General features: G+C 40.7%; 1 protein-coding gene across 11 annotated transcripts in view; it reads left to right on the top strand.

Annotated features, from left to right (window-relative positions):
• The window catches only part of AMBRA1 (autophagy and beclin 1 regulator 1), a 144504-nt gene that overhangs the window by 98398 nt on the left and 19779 nt on the right, over positions 1–26327 (top strand). For 9 of the 11 annotated variants that reach the window (XR_003257642.1, XR_003257643.1, XM_026090606.1 and 6 more), the window contains 4 exons: positions 3115–3303; positions 3760–3914; positions 5085–5168; positions 16365–16504. Coding sequence is in view for 9 of the 11 variants with exons in the window: in XM_026090606.1 (XP_025946391.1) it covers positions 3115–3303; positions 3760–3914; positions 5085–5168; positions 16365–16504 (568 nt within the window). In the remaining 2 variants the exon portion in view is untranslated. The remainder of the gene's footprint in view (positions 1–3114; positions 3304–3759; positions 3915–5084; positions 5169–16364; positions 16505–26327) is intronic. The other 2 variants (XM_026090611.1, XM_026090612.1) reach the window with 1 other exon arrangement.

Raw genomic sequence — 26327 nt, 5'->3', positions numbered from 1 at the left:
AGTCTCCTTCTCTGGAGATATTCAAAACGCGCCTGGACGCAATCCTGTGCAATATGCTCTAGGTGACCCTGCTTGAGCAGGGGGGTTGGACTAGATGATCTCCAGAGGTCCCTTCCAACCTCAGCGATTCTGTGAAATTCTTTGCCCCTTACACTACAATTGAAAGGCTCTTCTAGAATCTTACTCTTCTGATATAAATCATCTAATTTCTAAGCTTAATGGATGTTTTTTACCCATTTACTCACCTGCCAACATTATTTGTTAAGAGAAGTATGATGATGTTCTTTGGCATTTACATTTCTGATATTTTTTGTAAATACAATCCTCTTTCCTCTTGGTCTTTTTTAACCATGCTCTCATTCCCTCAAAAATAGGTTTTGCATTTCCCTTGTCATCTTCAGAGCTCTTTGATGGAYTTGTTACCCTTTTAGGGCTTTATCTTCCTCGAAGGTGGATGACTAAAACTGTACCCAGTATTCTGCATGTGGTTTCAACACAAGCTTTTATATTAGCACAGATGTTTCTATGGAAAGTGTGCTGCCTGATGCAGTTTAGGATTGCCATCTCTTTCACTGTTATGCCACGTGGGTGGCTCAGTCAATGCTTTGATCACCGAAGTTGATACTCTGTTTCCAACTGACAAGCTCCTAGATAAAGCAGAAATATTTAAATGTTAACACACCAGAATTTTTTCACTTCACTTTTTATGCTTCTGTGTAGTTCAATTCTCCATCTGTGTTCTGATCATGCTCTGTTAATGAAATCACCCAACTTTACCAACAGAATTCATCAGCCAACTCCACCCTTTGTGCCTAGCCCATTGATAAAGATGATGAATAGGACTGCTTTTGAAACAAGTCATGGAAGAACTCTGCAGGATCCTCCCATTTTGATGGGGATAGCAATAGTGCAACCTGTTGTCATGTATCCTTTAGTTAGTTCCCTGCTTATACTGCAGTTCTTGTGTTAATGCCCATCTTCTCTTGTAATGGCATAATGAGTAGTTTAGTAAAGCCTAGATAAAAAGTAGTGGTAAATTTTAGTTGTTCCTTTTTAAAATTTATGTGGTACAGTCTTTAATCTTTGTTCTGTGGTCTTTCTGTTCATCCAGCTTTGGGCTAAATACTCAGGAATCTTGTCATCTTTTGGACTGTCTGTTCTTTGAAGTACCATGTGTATTTTGGGTTTTGTTATTATAGCACTGGCAGTGACTACCATTATTTACCTTTTTCTGTTCAACACCTTTTTGTTTATACTAGGCTGAAAATTACTATTTTTGGCAGCTCTGAGACTGAAAAAATGGCTGAATAATTTTAGACTACAGGTGTAGGTGGTTTGGTACAGAATGTAATTAAATAGTGCATTTTTTATGCTTTTTTTATTGGGCTTTCTTAAATGAAACAATAGAATACATCAGTTACCTGATGTAGCTTTTCACAGAAGTGTTGGGCACGAGGGACAGGGGTTGTTTCTTCTGGCAGCAGTGCCAATTTGTTAAAGCATTGAGTTACAGCCTTGATTTGATTTGGAAGTTCAAACTTTCAAAAGTATGTATGAAAGCTTTCTTAGCACTGCTCTTTTGTTAAACTTAAAAGTAGTATAGCTCAAGAAGTACTTTTGTAAACTTGGGCCATTTTAGCTGAACAAATCAAAGCCACTTGTATGCTGGGCAGGGTGTGAAGGTTTAGAAGAGAGTTCCTGGACTACAGACATTGACATAGTTCTCTGCATTATGCCATAGCTTCAAGTGTGTGGGACAGGGTGTACAGTCTTCTAGCATGCAAAGTCACCATATTGCAAGTGTGGACTTTATTTCTTCTTCTTCTTCTTCTTCTTTTCTTCTTCTTCTTCTTTTCTTCTTCTTCTTCTTTTCTTCTTCTTCTTCTTTTCTTCTTCTTCTTCTTTTCTTCTTCTTCTTTTCTTCTTCTTCTTTTCTTCTTCTTCTTTTCTTCTTCTTCTTCTTCTTTTCTTCTTCTTCTTTTCTTCTTCTTCTTTTCTTCTTCTTCTTTTCTTCTTCTTCTTTTCTTCTTCTTCTTTTCTTCTTCTTCTTCTTTTTAATTTCTATATTCCCTTGAGCTTGAAAATACTAGAATGTGAAGTTCCCCCTGCCTCCCAAATACAATCTATGCAATTTCAGCTCCAGACCTTCTGGAATAGTTGCAGCAGTATTAATCAAAAATTGGAGTGCTTTAGGTCAGGCTGAGGGAGCAAACGTAACTCCATCCATATCTTATCAAACCACCTTTAAACTGCTCATGATTATGAGTTTGCCAGTAGGCCTTGTAGCCTCATTGTGCTACAATGGCACAAGTACATAGTAAGAGTCAATAGCCCAGAGACCGTATAGGCTGAGTACACAAGGCACAGAGGGGAAAAGATTTGTACAAGGTCACCCCGACACTCACTGGCAGAGATGGAACTAAAACTCATGTCTTCTGAATTGTGCTCACTGCCCTTTCTGCTAAACAGTTACTTCACTGGTTGCGTGAGTGAGTCAAATACATGCCCATTTTGTTTCTCAGACTGGAGTAATTAAGTGGTGAGCTGGCTAGAGAAGTCTCTGCCCTTTCTCACTAGCTTTATGCAAGGCTGGTATAAAAATCAGCTGTCAGAAGTGAATGTTTGTACCTACAGGGAGGAATGTTTCTCTTGCCTCCTGTTTATTGGAGATAAGGGAAGGTAGGACTGTGGGCTCCACATAAGAAGGGGAAATGAATCAAGGTGTCCTGTTTCTAATGATACCACTGCTGGAGTTTGTCAGAGAATCATGATTTGGGACTTGTTTAAACTGTGCCGTCCTTTGCAAAGGATGGTGTTATGCTAAAGAAAGGAGGGGTTTGATAAAAATGCAACCAACACTAATTCTTGTCTGATGAAGGCTTCAGGAGGTAAGTAGATTTTGTTCCTTAGGCTCATTGCAGTGTCTTATCTCTGTTTTGGAGTAAGTTTTTTATTTATCAGGGTATTAACATTTTATAAACTTTTGGAGGAAGCTAAATGTTTCAAACATTTTTTGCATGGACTGTTCTTCCTCCAGCATTAGGTTTTAATCTTGCTTTATTCTGGGTTGAACTTCAGTGCTTTAATCACTGTTCTTTCCTTTATTCTTTGCAGCCTCTGTGAATGTGCTTGTTCAAAACTGCAAGATTTATAATGATGCTAGCTGCGATATCTCTGCAGATGGGCAGCTACTGGCAGCCTTCATTCCCAGCAGTCAGAGAGGCTTCCCTGATGAAGGAATACTAGCTGTGTATTCTCTGGCACCCCACAACTTGGGCGAGATACTTTACACAAAGCGATTTGGTAAGCTTTCAGCAAGAAATCAGGGTGGGTGAGAGTGCAAGAAGTTATCTCAGAGCTCAGCCTTCAATGTGAAATGTAGTAGTCCGAACATTAGTGACTGTCTACTGTAGTAAGAGGAGATATTTTATTGGCCTTCCAACAGCCACAAATATAGTACTGCTAGAGAGAAGCTTGCGATACTATCTAGACATATAAGGTGCTGGTAGGGAGGGAGCTGTTAGGGGAGAGTCTTTGACTTCATAAGGCAGTATCTTTATGGGAGGCCACTCACTGCAAGCAAAATTACTGCAAAATTTGTACTTGTGCAGGTCTGCTTATTCCTTTCTGTCCCCTGTGAAAATGAACTTAGTATGTCCTGCATTACAGGAATGTTGGGAGGGCATGAAGAAGCTCTGAGGAGGAGGGGTGGGGAGGGATAACAGCCTTCAAGAGAAATAACCACTATTCTGTTTATAGGCCCTAATGCTATTTCTGTGAGCCTGTCTCCAATGGGCAGATATGTAATGGTGGGACTGGCTTCCCGACGTATCCTGTTGCACCCCTCCACAGAACACATGGTTGCTCAAGTCTTCAGGCTGCAACAGCCCCATGGTGGAGAAACCTCTATGAGGGTGAGTGTATGTGTATTTTCTTTCTGTGTGTTTTTGCAAGTGATTTTGTCTTGCTTTGGCTCTAGCCTAGTTGTTAGTTGCTGGGTTTCCCCAGCAACTAATGGAGCTTTCCCAGTGTACAAGGATTGCTCTGAGCCATCTGTCCGTTGACCTCACGTTGGGGAGAGACTCATCTCTGGGACAGATTGCTTGATTCAGCTTCAGAATATATCTTCTCTATCAGCTGATGTAAAACACCTTTATTTCTGTCACCTGCTCCACACTGAGGCAAAGTAAGATCAATGATGAGGATATTTTTTAGGGAACCGAGTCATCACTTTTTGAGCCCTGGTTCTGGGCTATTGTTTTCCTGGCATGGGTCTCTTAAGGTAGAAGACTGATAGATTAAAGAGGATTTATTAAAACAGCACTACTTGGTCAGTAGATACAGTTGCTGAAAGCTGCGTAGATATGAAGAGATCACTAGTTACATGGGTTCAGTATCCTGTCAGATCCTTTTAACAGTCTAGTTTTCCCTGATACTGCTTCTTTTTTCATTTATTTTAAGATCCCACTGAAATTTGTAGGTTTCTCTGCCAGTTACGGGAATGTCTCTTCCCACAGTCTTTTTACCACATCATCATAAATGAAGATGGAGGAAATGCTGTTATCTCACATTGTATCCCTTCCTGTAAAGGGCTGTGGTAGGATTCTTTTTTCTCATCCATTCTTTACATTTGGCTCTAAACTCCAGTTGCTGAGGCTTCTAGCCCTAAGCTTCTGCCTAAATCTTCCATTCCGATTTCTTTCATCTATATTTCTTCATCTCCATTTCAAACATATCTTCTTTTGCCATGATGTTTTATACTCTTCAAATGCTTGTACCCTTGCTCTTAGTCACCGCTTAGTGAAATAATGCTGAATGTTCCCTTAATCTTTTCTTGTAATTCAATCTTCCAGCTTTTAGTTTTCTTTCTTTTCTGAATTCTCTCATAAATATCCATTTTTTTTTACCTCATTCTGGGATACATTTAAATGTATGGAATGTTTTACCGGAACACCACAAAGGACATTTTTCTTGCTTTTTTTGGACAACAGGGCTTTGCTTATACAGTCAAAAACTGATGTCTGTTTTTGCTGTTCTGGTGCGTTGAAAATTTTATCCAATTTTTCCCCACTCTTTCTTTTCAGACTTGCTCACATCACTGCACCCCTGTCTTTCTCATCTGTTGTACTTCTGGATTTTTCTCCAGATGGATTGAACGTATTCTAAAGGTTGCTTTTTTCATCTTTCTTGCATATGTGTTTTTAGCCTCCAAAAACCTTTCCCTCATGTTTTCAAATCTGTCCAGTCTAGCAGGATTTGCTAACTAATGCTGTTTTTTTTCCCTTTTCCACATCACAATTGAAGATGGTTAAATACATCTATTTTCTGACTGCTTTGGACTTCCAGTTTTCTGCCTATGTGACAGGGTCACAATTAGATAAATTTGAATTAATTTGGTTAAAGAGCCTTCCTCTGGGATGATGTTGAGTATTGTTTCAGAATTCTGGCATGTTGTTGCTCATCTTTGTGCTGTCTATAGGACCAGGCTTGGAAAACAGAACTGTTAATTTTGTAAACATTATCCCTTCATCTAGTTGTAAAAATTAGTAAATCAGCTTTTGTTTCTTCTATCTTGAGTTTTGCAGTAAGACAGTTCCATAAGTTTGTAGTGCTTTTCAGGACATGTAAAATAAATAGAGTTTAAAATAGACTTCATAATATTCCTAGCACACTCGCTCTTGACAGTGGCTGCTGTATTCATATTCAGTTGAGTAAAAATTTGTTTGCAGCTTGGCCAGCGTGCAGTAGAAAAAGGTTTAGGAAGAAGGCACTAGTGGAGCTGAATTCTTCAATCTATAATTTAAAATATACATTAGAGAGAAATAGGAAGCATCTTTGTTGCCTCCCTGCCAAAACAGTTTGTGACACAAAGCAATTGTTGCTCAGCTTTTTAATTAAAAATAAGTCATAGCTATGCTCTGAACCAATGCCTTGTGGATATTTTAATTTTACACTACTTGCAAAACTCCCAAGAGATAAATTGAAGTGAAATGCTACATCAGAATCCATGGAAATTCTTAAAAGCTGTCCCATGGTCGGTCATTCCTCCTCAGACAACTTTTGTTTTGCAATCGATGATGGACTGGGAGAGTAAGGCTTGGCAATATGGCCAGTAAGTCACTGCAAAAGCTTGGCAACCTGCTGAGGGGTGAAATACAGCCATTATTTCTGCTTCCAATTAAAATGGAAAGGCCATTCCTCCACCATCCCTGACTAGTGGTCAGGGAAATGCAAGATCCTATTCCTCAGACAATTTCCTCCCTCTTGCTGTTGAAAGTGAGGTTTTGAAGATACAATTTAATTAGCTTTATTACATGAAACCCTAATGCATTTAATTGCACCTAGAAATCAACTAGCAGCTGGTGTAACTTTCAGAGCTGGGGAGAAATGCCCTCTCTGAGGGCTACAGCACTTTTGGATTGTGCTAAGGAGCATCTTGGTTATAGAGCTGTGCACTATCTATACAACTTGCTACAGTGGAAAGGATTTTAATATTTAGGAAAGATTGGGTAGAGTTCTACAAGTCAGGATTGATGTGATGTGGCAGTTATGAAACTGGGCTCAGAAATGGAGTAAAAGTAGTGAATTGTCATCACGTATGGTAGATTCATGAGACAGAGGTTCAGGCTCTTTCCATTCCCTCCCTTAGGACTGATCTGCTTAGCATTTGAGATAGAAACCTGCCTTTGCCAAAGAACAAGTTTGTTTTCAAACTGAGGCTTAAAAAGCCTACTAATAGTGTTGACTTTTAACAAGTGTGTGGCATGTGTAAGCCTGAGATAGATTTTATTCTGGCAAACAGATAACATCTCTGAAATCTATCTGTAGCTGAATAGTGTGGTGAGGGAATTGCTTTTAGTTAGTCTGTAGCTTGGTACAGAGAGCAGTTGTACTGGGATTTGTGTTGAAACAGCTGAATTTCAGAGGTGGGAAACTTGGAGAAAGAACACAGGCTTTTGCAGCCTATTTAGAAGTTGTAGAAAAACAGAGAACATCCAAAACCCATTTTGGGAAGCAGTCCTTGTATAGGCTGCTGTGTAAGAGCTGTATGCAGCATCCAAGATGCCTCATCAAAAAATGCAATTCGTTGCTGCAAATGACACTGAGGTGTACATAGATCTGCACATGATCTGCTCATATGTTAGATTAGTTTGGCCATGAACTCTAGGCAGCTCTATAATGTTTGAGAACTTATGGGCTAAATCATAACGTAATCATGTATGGAGATGGTGCAGCTTCTCTGCACATGCTGTATCTTCATGGATAAACAGAGAATGTCCCCACAGTAGCTACCATACTGTAGAAACATTGTTTTAACTATATTGAAATAATTATGGCAATGGTGGTTCTACATTTGTGATGATTTAGGTACAGTCATCTTGCCAAATTCAGGTTGGAGGAGGGGAGTCTAGATGAATTACTTCCAGATCTGCCCATGGGCTGAGAAGAGGTATGCAGTTTCATCATGATTTTCTCAGGTACTTCTTCCTGCCATCTTTCTTGAATAATTTTAAATCAACTGTTTCTTCTAGTATTTGTTCCTTCCAGATGTGTAGGCAGCTGGATGACAGCCTCTTTGCATCCAAATGAGGGTGCATATAGCTCTGTCATCAACATATTGTTGACACTTGATCTTGTATACTGTTCTATTGAGGCTAAGCAGACGGAGAGCAGGATGGAATGGCAGCTGTATGCGAATCTTTTGCTCTAATCATTAGATCTTTAACATATTCTAGATTCTGCTATTACAGTCTCAGCATGTCATTCATTTAGTGAGGAATTCAGAGGTACTGCTTTTGGTTTGCAGTCTGAGTTAAGGGCAAAAACAGAGTCTTGTCATTCTTTTTGCCATAGAAGTGACCATATTTTTATTAGATTGTTTCAGCATTGACGGCTGTCAGTGATTTTTATGAGAGATAGCAGTAGCTGGAGGCACAGTTCTGTTTGCACAGTTAGTTTGCTTTCGCATCTGCACTGAGAGTATACTTATCTATCTTCTGCCATGCTAACGCCCCCTTTGGCATTCCTGCTTCTGTCCTTTCATTTGTTTCAGCCACACACACAGGCAATTGATAAGACAATTATTTTGTTTAGCAATTTCTTGCTTACTCAGCCCTAGGTTTCAGATCCAGGCCTCCACCAGTCCTTTAAAGGGCTTCTGGAGACATTATCCTGTCTTGGCAGCCCTTGGGAGACTGTTAGCAAATTAATGGGCCGCTTTACTCCAAGAGTGTTATTTTCCTGAGCGAGAGCTTTGTTACCTGAAATGATCATCTTGTAAGACCTAGTTCTTGTCAATTTTTTGAAGCTTCCCAGTGGTTAATTTGAAGCTGTTTCCTGTGTAATAGTTGCATGGCAGGCTTGTGAGATAGAGTACCAGATTATAATGCCAGGAGCTACTCTAAAGAAAGGAAGAGTTTGGTGTGCTGTAATGAGACCTATGCTGGTTTGAAAGATCAGCAATAAGCTACATGATCAAGCATGGCCAGGAAGAACCAACAAGGTTTCATCTTTGTGTAGAATTTCTCATTCCATCCACAGGCATGTCTGGTGCTTATTGGTTTTAGGAAATGGGTCAAGTATCCTCAGTTGAGGTTTCAATTGCTGCTGAAAATTAAGGGTTAATTCTCAGTTAATTCATTGTGGCCCAGAAAGCAAAGCTAGGATTTTCATCACTGACAGCCAATGGTGGGGGGGGAAGGGCAGAAAGAGGTTTATTTCTGAAGAATGAATTTTATATAAGATCCTATTGCATCTGGGAAAGATAAATGGAGTTGAAAGAAATTTTATTTGTGCAGCGCATTGGATGATAAGATCCATTTGAGGATAAGACTGACAAATCCAAAGATACATGCATTATTTTTGCTTCATCCATTTTAATAGAGAAGATCTAATGGGAAGACATGTATTATGTTGGCAGGAATTAGCTGTGGGGGAGGACATGAGAACAGTATAGACCGACCTGTTTAACAAGAAAAGACTTTGTGAGCAGAAAAGTGAAGAATTTTTTTTCTGGCTGATAATGTGAAATGCATACTTTTTTGTGCTGCACCCCTTCCCCTTTTCTTTATCTGCAAATAGATACAGAAAGGAGACTCCTTCCAAACAGAGGAAGATCTGCTAATGTCCTTGTTTCAAAATACCAATTGATTTACACTGTCTTATGAATGAATATACTGAGCCATTGATAACTTATTCCTAAGAGTATGTGCTTTGTTTCACATTCAAGGTCCTCTGCTTTAGACAAGCTAGACCTAAACTCTGCTGCTGAGGGCTCTAGGTTCTGTGGCAGTGCAATGCAGAAGCCTGAATTTCAGCAACTTTCATGAAGTTCATAAATAAAAAGCAGAGTAAAGAATTATAATCTAAGCACAAAAAGGATAGTATTATTTATTAAGAAGGTCAGCTAAGGATGTCTGTTTCTTATTATACTTCTGGACCTTAAAAAGCCACAGACTTGTTTAAACTAATTGACAGCACTATAGAAGTCAGTGATGCAGATGACTTTCTAGGAGCTAAGCAAAGGACATATAGTACTTTCAGTACAGAGTAGTAGATGATTTATAGGAACTTCTTGTCCTATCTCCTAGTATGATAGGTGAACTAGTTAATATGTTGACATTAAAAATTAAACCGGGTGAAGTCTTTCAGTTGTAACACTCTATTGAGATGAATAGGGCAAAAAAGATACTGAATTGATTTGGTTACTGTTCAGTCTTGGTAAGATGCTTGCAATCAAAAGAGATGAGTTGAAACGTCTAAAACTTCAAGTTCTTATTCAAGGTCAGAACTGTGCAGCAGAAGATGATGGGCAGATGAGGAAATGCAAAGTATGTGCAGCTCAAGTTGTGCTGCTGTTGTTTTTGCTCTCCTTATGCCTTTCAGTTGTTACTGTGCTTCATCTGTTGCTCTGTAAAGTACAAGGGCAGTTCTGTAAAGTTTTCTGCCTGTGTTTAAATGTTCTTAAAATAGTCCCAAGCCATATGTGGGCTTTGCTTTGGGGTGTCCTTTTAGTGAACATCATAGTCTTGTGGATTGACTGCGCTTTTGAGGCTGCATCTGTACTGTATAGTTTATGTAGCATAGCTTGTTAAAGCATGTTATCGTATGAGGTGTCTTTGCTGGCTAAAGGCCCTAGTATAGCTGCTGATATATTAGCAAAGCTGTGCTGCCTCTACAGTTACTCTGTAACCTGTATCCATACTAAGAGCACTTTGTGTGCTGTATGTGTATAGCTGTACTGGCAATGCTTATTTTGTGCCTGCGCAGATCTAAAGTGTAAGCTGGTAAGCACTCTTTTCTGAAGCTCTTTTCCCTGCAACCCATGTCAGAATGGCTGTGAAGCTTTGGGTATTGCCAGTAAGAGAGACTGCTGTCTAGGATGCAGAGTATGACGGTTATACAGATGTGGAAGGATTCTTCTCCATGGTTGGAGTAGAATGAGGTGATTGGGGTCCCAGCATCTCAGGTCTTCCTGCTTGCACAGACAGCCCCAGGTGGGAAGAAAAGCTTCTAGTTCTTCCCTGGGGTGCTGCAGGTGAAATCTTCTTGCCCTTTAGGTCTGTGTACTTTGGTGCTGTAGCTTTGGGTCCTTGGGTCAATTCTGGCATTAGTCAGCACCTTCTTCCCAGGGAAGAGCTAGCCCCTTACAGGATGATGTTTGTTCTGCAACTTGAGACTCAGATTGATATAGCCGATGCACTTGCCATCTTTGGGTTCAGATGACCTTCTGTAATTTAGTGTATGTCCATAGCAATCTCTTCTTACTCCCACCTCACCACCCAGTTCCCTTTATATATTTCTGACACTCTTCAGCCCTGTTCTTGTAGGGCTTAGCATGTTAGGTATTTCTTTTCTTGTGTGTTTTCAGTCGGTCAGCCTCTGGTGAGAGTGTCAGTTCAGTTCAAAACTGGTAATTAAATTTTAGGCTAGTGCCTGATAAACCCACCTGGTCTGCTCCAGTCTTTCCTCTCCTTTTACCTGTCAGGATGGAGCTTCATGGTGACAGGATTTCCCAATGTAAACAAAAGAACAGCTGCACCCCATGCTCCCCCAGACATGCAGGCTCTTTGTTGAGGCTGATCTCTCAGCCCAATTTGCTGCTTGGGCTAAGCAAAGGTAATGGCCTGAAATTTATTGGCATCTTGCAAAGGAGAGGCATCTAGTTGAGAGCAGAAATGTCTCTATCAAATTTAAAAAGAGAAAAAGCAAGAGTTCCTGCTGAGTTTCCCTGCCCACTTGTGCCAACTTTCTCTTCTCCARCTTCAAAACATGTTTTTCTTCCTTGGGTGCCAGAGAGAAGGAGAAAAAAAGGTCCTACTCTGCTAAACAAGAGTTTGGCACTTTCCTTCTGCTCTCCATTGCTCCTCTTATAGGTAGGAAGGCCTTGATCAAAGAAATGGCTGTGCTGATGATGCGGTGCCTCTGCTTTGGCCAGGCATGGTGCTGCTGGGACCAGGGTAGTGGTGCAGCACCATTGCCAACTGGCAGCAGTAGCACAGGCTTAGGGCAGCCTGCTGCTCCTTTGACTGACAGTATCCTGGCGAGTGCCCTGTCCAGCTTTTTAATATTGGCAGACCCCATAAATGGAGGGGGAAGATGGAATTTGAACAATATAATTAAATAGCAGCACCTTCCCTGGGGCAGAGTGGGAGGGGAAGAGGGAAACATCAGGTCAATAATTAGGGTTTTGCAAAGCAGAGGCTTCTAGCACAAGGTTTCCTTACCCCTCCAGGGCAGGAACAAATTAGCTCTCTAGCTCTGTGCCCAAATTGTGCCCTGGGCCCCCTCATTCCCATGCAAGTACAGCAGCTTGATGGGGAGGGAGAGATCATCAGGAAAGTTTCCTTGAGGCTGTTGATTGCCATGCAGCCTCTCATGACTCTCTGCCATAAGTAAATATTTAGTTTAATACCTAAGCAGTGGCTGTGACAGGTGCTACAGTGCTGATGTGCCAGCACTGCTGAGTTGAAGGGGGAGCAGCAGCAGTGGACTTGGATGGCCTTTGCGCTCCCCATGCAGCATGTTTGCTGAACACTTTGGTGGCCTSTTCTTTTTGCTTTTCCTCTTGCCTTACAGCCCTTCTTTCTCAGAGCCTTCTTCTTTCCCTGCTAATCCAATGCTGCTCCTAGATTAGCCACAGAAGTAGCTGTGAAGTGATAAAATGAGCTTTAGGGAGCTTTGTAGAGGATGTATATGCCCACTTCTGTTAATGGAGAGTGGAACGGGCACACCAAAGAGGTAAGTAGTTGCTTCTAGTATAGTCTTTGAAAATAGGGAAGTACAGATGTAAATGACTTAACCAAATCTTTCCCCACACTTCATGAATACAGGGGTGTAAAATGGAAGTAACCAGCTGTTTCTTTAGTGTTACAAAGTTGTCTTTTCTGTAGAAGCTTAGCTACCTAAACAGTTTTAGTATTTCTAGAGGAAAACTTCTCATCTTGACATTTTCATCTTGAGAGATGGAACTCCTTAAATTACAGGAAACTTGTGGAATTTCCCATGAAATGTGGGGAAATCACCCGATAAAGGATTTCTACAAAAGTAAGCAAAGGTTAAGCAATTTTTCCATGAAATCCAGGCCAGGCCGTGTGGTCCCTAAAGGGAAGGGGAGTATCTTTCTTGCCTACTGAAATGATATTTCAATGTTATGTTGTTGCCAAGAAGAGAATAGTTTACTATGGTTATGTTGCCTGTCAGGTCTACAACTTCCATAGGGATGCTCTGAAGTGTCCTGTGGGGCAACTCCTGAAGCTCCCACACTTCAAACTTCACAGCATTTAAAATTGGAGAAATGTGACATTCAAAACCCTGTTCCAAAATGGCATCTGGGAACAAATGAAATGCAGCTGGCAACTTAATAAAATATTGAGTGGCCATGTCTAATGGTGGGGTTGTAGAATTTTGAATCAGTAGTATAGTGATGCCAAGGGCAAATTTGACATTGGTTATGGTGAATAGTGTGGAAGCTTGCTGTGACTGCTGACAGTGATTATGGGTTGAGGAAGCGTGATGCAATATGATGCCTGTCCTAAATCAAAATTTCACGCTTTTAGGTATCAGCTCTCTGGAAGCTTTGGTAGGGTGTGGTGGATGCTTCAAAGAATGGTGGACACTTAAAGCAGTGGTTCTAAACTGGTTCCTGGACCCTTGCTGGTCAACAGGGCTGTTACACATGGCCTGCAACTAGTTTGTGGACTGGTCCTAAAAGGGGTAACTGGTGAATTGGTCACTCTTATGCATTTGTGTTGCTTGTTTTAAGAGTGTTTGAGGGTTGGCAGTGATGGCCTAGAAGTTGTAGAATCATGGTAATATGGTATTCCTGTGATAACTGAATGTTATTCCTAGAAGTTCAGAACTAAAAACCTGGAAAATCCCGCTGGCAAAGAGGTGCAACTTTTCAGGCTGGCTAGTCTGGCTGAAATATTTCAGTAACTTTCTATAAGATTTAGTGATAGAAGCAAAAAGAAAAAAAAATCAAAAGGAATTGGCTGTAATCTATGGAGAATGATGCTTCCTGGCAGGTTTCTGACCTTCTTTGAAGAGAGGAACCTGCTGATGTTGAAAGAATTTGATTTCCACCCCCCACACCCCATGGATAGAGTAGGGGGTCTGTCTAATGGATGCAATTGCAGCAGCCAGTCTGTATGAATGCATCAGATTGATTAGCTGGGTCCTGGTTACTGCTGCGAGTGGTGATTATGCCAGTACAGCTGCTCTCTCTTTTTGTGTACTAATTACTACACGTACAGATGTCATCACCCTTAACACTGCATGGAGTTGTCCCATTAGTGTGGGAGTGGGAAGCAGCAGGGGAGGGGAGCTCTTCAGAGTGACAGGCTGTTTAGAAGTGAATGGAGAAGTGGATTGATGAAACAACTATTCTTATGCATAATTTTTAAGTCATCCCATCTTGGAAATTCTGCCCTCAGCCAATATTTTTGCAGGTTTGTAGGGCCAGGCCTGCGTCCTTGGCAGCACTTTCCTTTGGGTACCATTTACTGCAAAGCACCTGGATGTTGAGCTGTAGCTAACAAGTCTCCAGCTTTCAAGCGGCCAGTTGTTGAGCCTACATGGCAACAGCTGTACAAATTGACTTACAAGTGGAGCAGAACTTACAGCTAGCCCAGAAAATTGACTAGCTGTGGTGCCTTATCAGGAGAAAAGATAAACTGTTTCTGACTTACTGAAGAAGTGTGTGATGGAATACCCTTACAGTTTTTGAGAGATCTGAGATGCTTAATTTCTGAATCTATGCTACCTGCTCTTAAGTCCTCCTCTCCTTCCTCCTCAAAATCCGGTCTTCCCATCTCAGTGTGTACCATAATCTCCGTGGCAGCAGGGGTTACCAATGTACCTTTCTTCTTCTTTCTACAAGATAAGAAAGGAGGTAGAATGGGGCAGGTACAACAGGGATGGGTAAGAGATACTTAAACCCCTAAGGGCCTGTTCCTTCCATCCAAACATTGAGCTTCTCTGAATAACACCAACTGCTGAGTGATATCTAGAGTAAAGAGTGACCAGCATCTGTTAGCAGAGAAATTCTAAAGGCCACTTTCTCTTCTTATGTGGCCTCTTCAGAGAAGAGGTTAAATGTGTTGCTGATAATGGGAAGTAATGTAGCTATATTGTTTTGTTCTGACTTGCTTTGTATTGTGATAGTCAAGAGGAAGGTTCTGGGTACTAGCTATTGTAGCGTATATGGTTATGTGGTCTCTTCATCAGACTTCTCAAGCTGAATAGTCAAAACAGGCAACATGTGGGGTGGGGAGTAGAGCTGCAGAGGAAAACAAGTACATAAGCTGTCCTCCTGAGCCCCAGTTTGGTATGCTAACCAAAGAGTCCCGCCCTAATGAAACCTAATTATTACTTCAGGCCACTTCAGCAATGCAGCGGTGGTTAATCTGTATTCACATCTACCATTATCCTTGTGTTCCAGTGTATCCTCATTCCCTTCTCTGCTTCCTGATCCATCTGCCTTTCTGGAGAAGTCTGGAACAGAGGCTTTGTGGATGGATGGATGGATGCCCACTAAAAAAAATCTAGTGAAAACATGCCTCTCAGCTGTGACTTAACTCCTTGAAAATCTAGAACCTGAGTCTGTATTACTGCAGTGATTTCAGGTTAAAATGATAAGTAAATTTCTGCAGAAATCTTGTTAAAGATTAGGACTAGTAAACATGACCATTCAGTCCTGCCCTCCTGAAGCCAGGATGTGTACTCATGACCCAGTCCACTGATGCAGCTTGTCCCCATGTATTCCTAGTAGCCAAACTGGCTCATTACTCCTCTTTCCACTTCCCATATCTTAGTTTTATTGTCTAGATTTTTCAGATTTTCTGGCTATGTGGAATGTCAGCGTACCAAATTCTGATTGCTGGATGACAGAGTGCATGGAAATGTGCTATGCGAAAGGCATCAGCTTCTTAGAGTAGAAGGAGAGCACCTGTGTGGGTGTAATCTGCTGCACTTTCATTGAAGCTCAAACACTTCAGAAGCCAGGCTAGTGCAGACTAGAAAGCAAGACTAGAAAGCAGAGCTTGCTTTTGGATTATAGACTGTCTTTAGCACAGGGTTCTCATTCTCTTTTATCAATGCAGTGTCTTGGAAGCACTGGTTTGCAGCAATGCTAACTATTTGCAGTCTTAGCAGTTCTTCAGCTTCTTACCCCACTGAGGGTTTTACATTGGATGGTGCTGGGAAAAGAGCTGGACTGAGGGGTTTGTTACTTCTGTACTTGTGCCATTCTCATGAGCTCTGGCCCTGATTTTTTTCCTTGTCTATGCACCATTGAGGGGGAAGGAGGGAGCTGGTCAGACTCTGAAAGATTTTTAGAAGGCTGTTTAAATTTTTTTTTTTTTTTTAAGTCACATCATTTTTGCATAAAGCTTTGTTTGCTTAATAAAAAAGAACTGCTGATGTTGAAAGCCCATATGTTTGCCAGTTTCCTGATCCACCCTGGTGGATTAAGATGAGAGCTGAAGTTAAAAGGCCTGAAGATTCCCAGCTGTGCAGTTGTCTAACAGCTATACCCCTTGCCCCCAACATTTTGTGTAATTAGTTTGAATAAAGGGACTGTGTAGCCCACTGTGAGTGACGGTCGGATTCTCCTGGTGGCAGTGTGTCTTCTTTTCTACAGCTATGTGCTAATCAGTCTATTAAACACTTATGGGCGCACGTATGTGCTTTTCTGGCAGATGCTTGCTCTTGCTCCTGGGTTAGTGGTTTCTTGCAACATTCTGTAAAGTGACATGTCTCCTGGGCCAGCTGTGCTGCTGCAGGGAAACTGAACATTTATTTGAGCCTCCTTGGCTCTCCTGCCTTGCATTGTCCTGTCAAGTAACTTTCTGTCACTCTTTCAGAGAGTTTTCAACGTTCTGTACCCCATGCCTGCTGACCAGAGAAGACACGTCAGCATAAACTCTGCTCGCTGGCTGCCTGAACCTGGTCTGGGATTGGCATATGGTACCAACAAGGGGGACCTGGTGATTTGCCGACCAGAGTAAGTGATTGCTTTACATTTGTACTGCTTTGAACTCTTGACCTTTCTGTTCTTAGGGCAGTGGGAAATAAGATGGCTTTTTACTGCTGGGGGCATTGTGTTTGAGGGGCAAAAAAAAGAAAGAAGTCCTAATACTTCTTTTGGACTACTATGGTGTTTACATCAATCTCTTTAAATCGGTGTTTGTTTTGCTGATTATAAACTTCTGAGGCCATTTGAGGTTTATCTCTTATAGTTCGTTATCTTTCCCATGTCCTTCTAGGCTTCTGCTTCGTTTCATGTTTGTCTGGTGCAGTGTCTTTCAATCTATTTGGATTTATGGATTTGTAAAACTTTCCAGTGGAGACAGCAAATTGAAGACATTAAGATATGCTTGCTTTTCTTAGCTTTCATAGACTCCCTGGAAGCTACCAGTCACAGGTTGAAAGCTGGTGATGTAGATTTATCAAATACTTGTTACAGTATTTAAACATGAGATTATATGAGCTGCAAAGATTTTTGTCATGATTATGAGCAAGTCAATGAATTGTTTTGGTCCTCACTTGAAAGCCCATTGGCATAATGTGTAGACTTTAGCTCTCTTTATACAGTGCCATGGAGGGTCTAACTGTCCGTTTGTAAACTTGCAAGAAAACACTAGCTAATTTAGATATTCTGTGACACGGATGATGACCAACGGTCTGAACAGTGAAGCACGTGTTGCTTTCAGTAATTGTGGGAGGTCTCTGCACCGTGCATTCATTCCCTTTTCTCCATAGTGTTCTGCAAGTGTTTCTTTTGGAGCAGTTTCTTTTGTGCTGTGGGAACACTTCAGGGATTTCTCTGCTTCATTTATTTCCTGTTACTGAGCTACCTTGGTACTCTTGGCTTGTGCTTCACATGTTGAAGTTCCTTGAAGCTCTAAAGTTGGCAGCTAGACACTTGTAGCACCGCTGGTGATCTTACCGCATGCATGTGGACTCCATCTGTTGTGCACAAGATCAGCATGTGGTGCTTGTGAAGAGTCATATGGTCAGTGTAGAACCACAGTCTAAATCAGAATAAATATATACAATTGTAGTAGTGACTTATTCATTGCAGCTTTCTGGTGAAATCTGCAGTCAGAATTCAGATTGGACCAATTTCAGTAGTACAGAATGCCAGCACTCTTCAAACAGCACTCCTGTTCTCTTGAACATAATCTTTTATTAAGGCCGTACTTATACATGAAGTTTTACAAGATGATATTATGAAATAAGCTATAATCACTCTCTTCCAGGATAAGTGGCTTTCTTCAAGAATAGTTGCTGTACTTTCTAAGCAGAAGAATTATTCAGGGATAATGGTTCTCTTATTCTTGAACACTAGAGAGTCATTTCAAGTTATTCTCAGTACAGAGAAGTGATAAGATGTAGACTACTGATTATGGCTTATGAGATGAACTTGGATAAGAACCCAGGGAAATGGAAGGAAGTCTGGATGAGGGTGGGTGCTTTGACTGAAGGTCTCTGCTGCAAAGCTGAGCTTGGCCTGGCTATCCTGGCTTGCCACACCCTACAGTAAGTATTCATTTTGGTGCTTGCAGTAGCCCTGAGTTAAGTGGTATATCTCTTATTGGTGCCTCGCTAACGAAAGCCACTATAGGAACCTTTTCGTGGTGTGCTATGGAAGCAATGTCAGGCCTTCCACAACATCTCTGCAATCTTTGTAGCTTACCATCTTGCTAGGGCACTCTTTTGTCTCCTTATTTCTATCCCAGCAATAGTCATGCACAAGTCCAGCAAAAATAAACTTTTTATATATGGACATGAAAAAGAGTGGATGCAGAGGTGGGAGATTTAATGATGGTTTGACAGAGATGCTTCAGCAGGCTCTCTATTRGTGAATATGAGTAACTGATGCTTCTTGGTGATTGTTTAGACCTTATATGGACTGATGGGTCCTTTTTGGAGCAGGACACCTGATGTATATACTGTTTTGGACTGCATCATTTTATAGACCAAGAACAGCCAGAGTGACTTAAAAACCTCTATGAAGACATAGATATTCACTGAACTGAGTAATTTGCATTGAGACTCTAACATCGGGGCATGCAAATCAGTAAGGCTGTATAAGAGCAGAAGTGGCTTGCAGCTGCAGTGTCTTCCCCAGACTGCCACAGATCTACTTGTGAGGTGCTCAAAGACGAGAAATTGCAACATGTAGACGCCATCTCAGTAGTTTCTGGCTTAATAGACTTGGTTTGAGGTTGGCATATCTGAAAACTTTTAACTTGAGAAATGAGGGAGAAAGATGAAAATATTTGTGTAGTTTCCATACGCAGTTATACAGAGGAAGAAGAAAATTGAGTAGTGGATTCAGCAGTTGGCAGAGGACAGTATATGGGGGCAGTTTAAGAAACAGCAGGGATCAAGAAAACAGTGTACTGCTGAAACCACCCCCACTGTTCTAATTTGGCAAAGAAAACAGTGTGGTCAGTAAGAAACAACAGAGATGGTTATAATTCCCTGGTTCTTTATTTCCATGTACAATGGAGGCATTTGAAACTGAGTACTATAGGGGTATCATAAACAGGTTGGAATAGCAGCTGTGCCTCAAGTACAGGATTTGGAAAGCACATGTTTAGGAAAATGAGATGAGTAGACTGGAAGTAAAAACTGACACAAGCAAAACCATAACTTGAAGCTCCATGGGCTCATAATGAGAGAATATGCAAATAGTTGTTTGAAAATTCTAAATAAATGGTAATTAAAATCAAGTTTGGAGTTATCTTGCTAAGTTGGGGTAACACCAATGGCAGGGTTTTTTGAAGATGGAAATGGGGAACTTCAGGTTATTTTGACAATCCACAATGGGAACTCAGTACACATATTTTTTTGAAGGAAAAGGGAAAGGAAAACTAAAAACATGCAAAGTGGGATAAAATGCATTGTAGTTTACCTAAGATACAGTGTAGCAGGTTGATCTCATACCTGCCCTTAAGATTGTCTTTCCCCCACCCACCCCATTCCAGCTAAGGAATTGCTCCAGGTCTAATATCTCTGCACTTTAGCAAGGCAGTTCCCATATGGAACTACAGTAAATCTATTTTAATTTTAAAGAGTAAGACTGGTCTGGCTAAAGGCCTGGCTAAAGGAAAGAATGCAGATTGAAGGTGAAACTCTGTCACAAGAGAGGTTATTGATGGACTTCCTTAAGAACTTGTTCTATGGCTGGTTGTTATTGCTATTTTCATTAATGCCCTGTAAGGGTGTGCTGAATAAATTTAAAGAGGTTGTGACATTACTGTTGTCATCAGAGAAGGATCAGAGTATTGCACATTTGGATTGCCTTGAAAGTGACTGGAGCTATAGAAATGAGATAGGAATTTAATACTATAAAGTGCACTTGGTGACTAATAACACTAAGCTCAGTAGTTAAAATGACAGAGGAGGAGAAAGACCTGAGGTTTTAGTTGATCATAGGTGATTATGAGGCATCAGTATTTTGTGGCAGTGAAAACAACAAATGCAGTTCTAGGATGAGACACAAGATACTTAACAGTAGAGGGAGGAGAATGCTAATATCACTGCAGAAGTAACAGGAGACATTAGGTGAAACAGTTTAAAATTTGGGTATGTATATTTAGAAGAACTGTCTTTGATCTGGTACAACTGAGAAGAGCTGCTAGTAGAGTCAGTGGAACATATTATTTATCTAAGATGACCTGCAGTGTGGGGTCTTTAACCTAGCAAAAGGAAGAGGTTATATAGCCTTCCATACACAGGAAAGGAGAATTATTTAAGTTTATATACTTTTTACTAGAGAACAGGCATAAATTCACTATGAGTAGACTATGGCTGCAAACTAGAAGAAAGTTTCTAACCAGCTGACTTCTGCAATAGCCTATAAGTAGGTTGGATGGATGCAAAAGGCTTAACTTTTTGGAGATGCAGCTTGGCTGACTTGCAAAGGCAAGTATATGAATTGAATGCTTGTAACTGGGGTGGGACTGGACTGCTGACCAAGGAGGCTCTTTTCAGTATTTTGGACCAAGGTCCCTGCCTAAATAGGTGTTGACAAGTTGGCTCTTGGAGCTGTTGTACTGTAGAGAGATGAGGTGGTGACAGTGGTTATCCACAGGTTGAAATGCACCTAAATGAGCCTGAAGGAAGTCTGTAAGAGACTGGAATTCATGAGCCATGATGAGTCATTAACAGCATAGGTCTATAGCTTGTTCTGTCTGCAAGATTTTATAGGCTTGCTGTACAGACCCTGGTTGACCCCAGGGGCAAGTTAATGAATAACTGGGGCAAAGTACAGAATGCCTGGGTTGGTACCTGCTCTGTCTCTATATGGAAAAGGACCTTCATCCCACTCCCTCTCTCAGGAGTTGATACCACTAAACCCCCTGTGGCTACTGTTTGCCCTAAGAAAGCTGTTCTGTGTCAGAGTGCTAAACAAAAAGCTGTTTCTGCATGAAGCATTTGTAGGATAGGTTAGTGTCTGGCAAATGATGGGAAGATAGCACTGCCTCCAAAACCATGGGAAGCTGCCAATGCCACTTGGTGTCACTGTGATGTGCTGAACCCTGTACAGTAGCTGTGAGGTTAGAATAAAAATTTTATTAGCCAAAGATGTTTTGGATTTTTATCTTTACAAGGCTTGCAACCAGACAATGTATCTTATTAGCAGAGTTGTGTTGTAGTGAGCAAGGGAAAGAAGGAACATTGTGTACCCATTTCCTTAGATTTCAGGGTGACATTCAGTATACTGTCTTGTCCTGTTGAAAAGCATCAGTTTACTTGTTCTTCCTTTCATGTGAATATATTGGAAGAAACTTTGAATATGACTTCAGGAAACTTCCTCCTTTCCCAAACAATCAAAGGCCAGCTGACTTAGGTTGTTTACTGATACCTTAGTTTGGACTTACAATATTAAATGCAAACTTGTATTGAAAACCCAGAGATCCCAATTTCCAGTAAGTAAATAGTATTTTGAATAGGGATAATGAGTAGTAAAGGTGGTGGAGCTGATGTTCCACAGTGTCTGCCTGTCCTTCCCCTGATCTTGTCTTTTGCTTGTTTAGCTGCTGCTTTGACTTGCTTGCAAATAAATCAATTGACTACCTATCTTGGATCAGGTCTCTAAGACCTGCTTAAAACTTTTTCCACTTTTTCTGCTGAATTACTGTCTTTTGAAGTTTGATCTGTTTGAAAGCAGTCGGAAAGGAACCCAACATTTGGAAATAACTTCCTTTGAAAAGTGACTAACAGGACAAGCAATTTACTTTTCATGTTGCAAGTTTAAAAGTCTGTTTGATCTTTTGTTTTTCTCTGAAAAATCATCAGCCACCTTGTAAGAGAAGGAGTCACTGGGAGAAGGTTCATGGAAGTGAGTTTGGAGAGAGAGCATAAAGTGCAGGAAGCTGGCATGAAGAAAGGCATCTGCAAGACCTGAAGATGCACTCAATTCCATTCATTTTTCTATGTCACATAGGCAGCGTGGTGTTCTCAAGGGATACTTAATGCTTATCTTGTTGCTTTTTAACCAGTTGCAGTGATGATAGGCTGGATGAAAGGTACTCAATCTGTGGTTCCCAGGTGAGTCCTGCCCATAAGAGCAGTTTTGGCCTTTGGCCCCAAGTCTGAAGATCTCTCAGATGTGGACTGGAAGGAAACAGATTTTAATCTGAGATTTTGACAGCCTGTTCCTTCCCTGAGAGTCCTGTAGTCCAGTTTTGTCACAGTACAGGGTACAAATGTCTGCCAATTAATAGACATAAGCATACATACTAGATCATGAGACTGTTGTCTGCTTGCATATGGCTTCACATTATCACATGGTAGCCTGTGCTTTTTGGATGCAAGATGGGTTTGTGTTTGGTCCAGAAGTGTGGGATTTGAAAGGCTTTGTGGTTGCCGCATTTTAAAGGCTGGGCACAGCTGAGCTAAATCAAGACACCAAATTCTTGACAGTAATGTTCTTTGGGAGGGACATTCCTCATAAGCACTGGAATCCCTCTGGGCATACTGTGTGAGGTAGCATACTCCACTTAGCAGATGAAGTGGGTTACCACGTACTCACTGTGGCCTAGAGGTCTGTCACAGGCTTTGGTACAGAACAGTATGAATTCACCCCTCCCCACTGGTATCCTGCTGCACACTGACTTTTCTATGTAGCTACTAGTGCTTTTTAGCCTCCCCCAAGCTGTTTCTCCTTCACCACATTCTGCCTGATGTTTTTTGTATCTGGGGCTAGTGCTAATGCTTATTAAGGTTTTGTACTTGTTTCTGTGTAGTTCAAGGTTTGATTTTGTTCCTGAATCTTTATTTTTTTGCAGCACAGAATGAAATCTAGTGTCTGGTACAGTACAAACTGCTCTACTGAATTAAAAAGGAATTTATCTTTTAATGCTTATAGCATTTCTTATTCTGTCATGTCCTAACAAGAGCTTTCCCATTCAGAAGCAAGCCATGATGCAGCTTCTCAGACCTTAGTAGTCTTGTAGATCATGAGCAGGTGAGACTAAAAGTGAGGAGGTACAGACTGCATGCTGCTTATTGCCTGTGCTGTCTTCTATTGTGGAGGACTGCCATGGGAGAAAGGGAGGTGGGTCTGAATATCAGTTCTTCCCTTTTTCATCTTGGGGGGCCCCCCATGTTCAGGAGCAGGTTCTGGAAGGGCTCAGGTGCTTTTTAAAATACTAATCCAAAAAATCTCAATCTTCTGTAAATACTGTTTCGAAACCAAGCATTAAAAGCACCTCGTCTAGGGCTAGCTATCTAATTCAGGCATCTGCAAGAGAGGAAGGATTTCTTCTGCAGGCAGAGCCTCTGGTAATGGAATTAARCTACCCCCTGAATATGTGTCTGGTTCAGAGACAGCATCCAGTGGAATTCACTCATGGGGAGGTAGGTGTGGAGACTCTCAAATTGATTCAGTGCTATGCAGTATGCGTATTTTGATTTTTGTGGTGAAATCTCCCTCTAAAGTGAAATTACTCTGTGAAAATTCTCTTCACAATAGATTTCCATGCTTTGCAGAGGATCATTGCAATTGTCTGCCTGTGCCAATCCAGGCTGCTTTTTCCCTATGAGAATTGCGTATCCTCTCATTTAGTGATGGGGACAATGTGTCTGCATCTGGTTATCAGTGCTGGTAAGAAGATGGTAATCTATCCTGCTGCCTGGCATATCATGTCTCTTGGCTGGCTGACTCCATTTGTCAGCCTTTTCAGACTTCAGCAATGATGCTTCCCAATAGCATAAGCCCTGGTGTATTGTTTGCTTTTTTAGAATAGCTTCAGGAGGATGGAGTAAACAAGGAGACGGAAGGAGGAGCTGTCTTCCTTTATGTGTAACTGAGAGATGTTGGCAAACCTTCTGCACAGGGAATATTTTCACAACTGTTAACTGGTGCAGCTGCAGAGCTTGGTTATGTTTGAGTCCTCTGCAAATGGCCTCACAAAAGGCAGGATCTGAGCAGTGGCCTTTGTCCTTGGCCAAGCCAGCAAATGCACGTCCTGGAGCTGTTGCCTGCTAACTACAGGACATGTTGAATTTTCTAAATGAAGATGAGAGATGGTTTTGATTGATAGAAGGACTGAAAATGAAGGGGTTGAGATGGCCAGTTTTGCGCTGAAGATGCATCCTGATAGTTTCACTTGGATTTTATCATTCACATATTTAAAAACTGAAGTGAATTATTTTCAAATGGTTCAAGGAAGCCTAGCATCCTGTGTGCTGAGCAACTCAGTCATTGCAGATGCAAGAGAAGTACAGTGATAATACCGAGGCTTGAAATGGTATCTCCGTTCTGCAGTTGTTTTCTATTCCATTTCTATTTCTGTATGTGAATTTGATGTCTAAGATGAATGTTGTTATTAGGTGGAAGATGCCCTCATACAATTCCATTTAATATGTCTGTGATTCCTGGAGATAAATTTTGAGTTTCTTTAAGTCTGTGGTTATTAGCAGGTTCATTTCCTTCATCCTGTTCTTCAAGATTTGCTGAAGAGCTAAATAGTGAATTTAGTTTTCCTTCATGAGAAAGGGAACTTGGTTCAGAGCTCAGTGTTAAAGAAACCAAACTGGCTTGTTTGTTTTTAAAGTCACAGGGCTTCTGCTGGTCCCTACTGGTTCTTAGATGAGGTAGCAATCTTCCTATCTAAGACTGTGGCCATGTATTTTAAGAACACTTAGCAAATGCTTCATTTATATCTATTCAGATCACATCTGCCGCCTTCTCTTCCTTTACTTTTTTTCTAATTCCATCTACAAGAGCAATTAAATTTTATGCAAGCAATTATGTGACTTACTAAAAACTCCCTGCCTACTGCTTGTGGCTTGCTCTTTCTTTGTTTTCAGATAACTTCTTTTTTTCTCTTTGTTATATTACTTTCTTAAGGATAAAATTTAGGCTTAGAAGAGAGTAATTGCCAATTTAGGGATGGTTTCCTTTTTGAAGAATGCTGCTAAGTTGACTTTTTGGCCTTTTGTCACTTCCCCAGTTTTTTGTAACTTGTTAAAAATCAGGTGTGAGTGGCACAAAAAAGTTAACTTACTAACTTTTTCTTAATGAGTACAACTAGCTGCTGTACGTGGCTTTGTCTTTTGTTGAAGACTTTCTTACTCCTAATTGTCTAAGTACCATTGGATTTTTTTTTTTAACRTGGAGGCTTCAGAGAGACAATTCAGTATCTCCGCCACTTTGAGTCATCATCGCTTTTGTCCTTTGCTTCACTGATGAATAGATCTTTTTTCTTCCTAGTACCTTTTCCCTCATGTTTATTTTTAGACTATCTTTTCCCTCTTTGGCAGCACCAGCCTATCCTGCTTTCTTATAACATTTATTTTCTCTACAAGTCTGTTCTAGACCTTTCTTGTTTGGTTGTTTTCTCCCTTGTCTTTCCAGTAAGAACAGTTTTAATCTTCTAGTCTTTGATCCAGTTCATTTGTGGAATGTTGTTGGTTGTCCTTTGTGTGTGGGGGGGGKTTTGTTTGTTTGTTTCTTTTTTTCCTCCAGTGGGACTGTAATGAATCCAGGTAGCAAGTACAACAGTTAACACTTTCTTCATTTCTTCGTTTCTCTTTTTTAAATCCTCARTTGGTCTGGTTCTGCAAATGGTCTCTACTGAATGACTGTGATGTGAAAATGTGATTAATTGGAGTAATAATTGTACTTTTTTTACTTTTTTTCTTTCTTTTTTTTTTGGAGCAGGTTTCCTATGTGCTATATGGAACACTTAGTTTTTTAGTTGGCTAATTTCAAGGTTTTTGAAGATAAAAAAAAATATCAAACTTGGCTTGTCTTGTGGATCTCATTGAGATTGGATCAAGCCAAGATCTTGGTTCTGGAGTTTGGCAGCTTCATATGTGCTCATTGCAATGTTCTATTAAAAAAAAAAAAAAAAAAAAAAGCATTTGCTATGCTTGCCATTCTTAAACATTTACTTTAAAGTTGATTTCTCCCATTTGAAACACTTTCCCATTTTAGTTTGTTTGCATAAGATCTACAAAACAAGCCTACTTTGAAGTTTCTGTCTTTGAATTGACTTAAATGTTAGTTTCTGGTAAAATGGAAGCGAAAGTTCCAAATAAACTAAAGAGTGAGTTTGGCTCTTAAGACTTGTAGCTGTTTAAGATGTTTAAATACTTACAAAGCTTAAGCAATTTGCAATCCCCGAAAGACTCCTAGTATTCTAAGTTGTCTAAGCCCCTGAAAGAGCTGATGGGACATAAACAGCTTAAGATATTCTAAGGGTTCAAAGCTCATTGGGCATATAATCTGCTTGTAATCACCGTAAGCAATTAACAAGGCTTTCTTTATTTTTTTAAAGGAATTTAAGCAAGTTATTCATCTT

The sequence above is a fragment of the Apteryx rowi genome, unplaced genomic scaffold (genome assembly GCF_003343035.1).
Source record: "Apteryx rowi isolate R43461 unplaced genomic scaffold, aptRow1 scaffold_862, whole genome shotgun sequence".
Lineage (NCBI taxonomy): Eukaryota > Metazoa > Chordata > Aves > Apterygiformes > Apterygidae > Apteryx > Apteryx rowi.
This window is presented reverse-complemented; position numbering and strand designations above follow the sequence as displayed.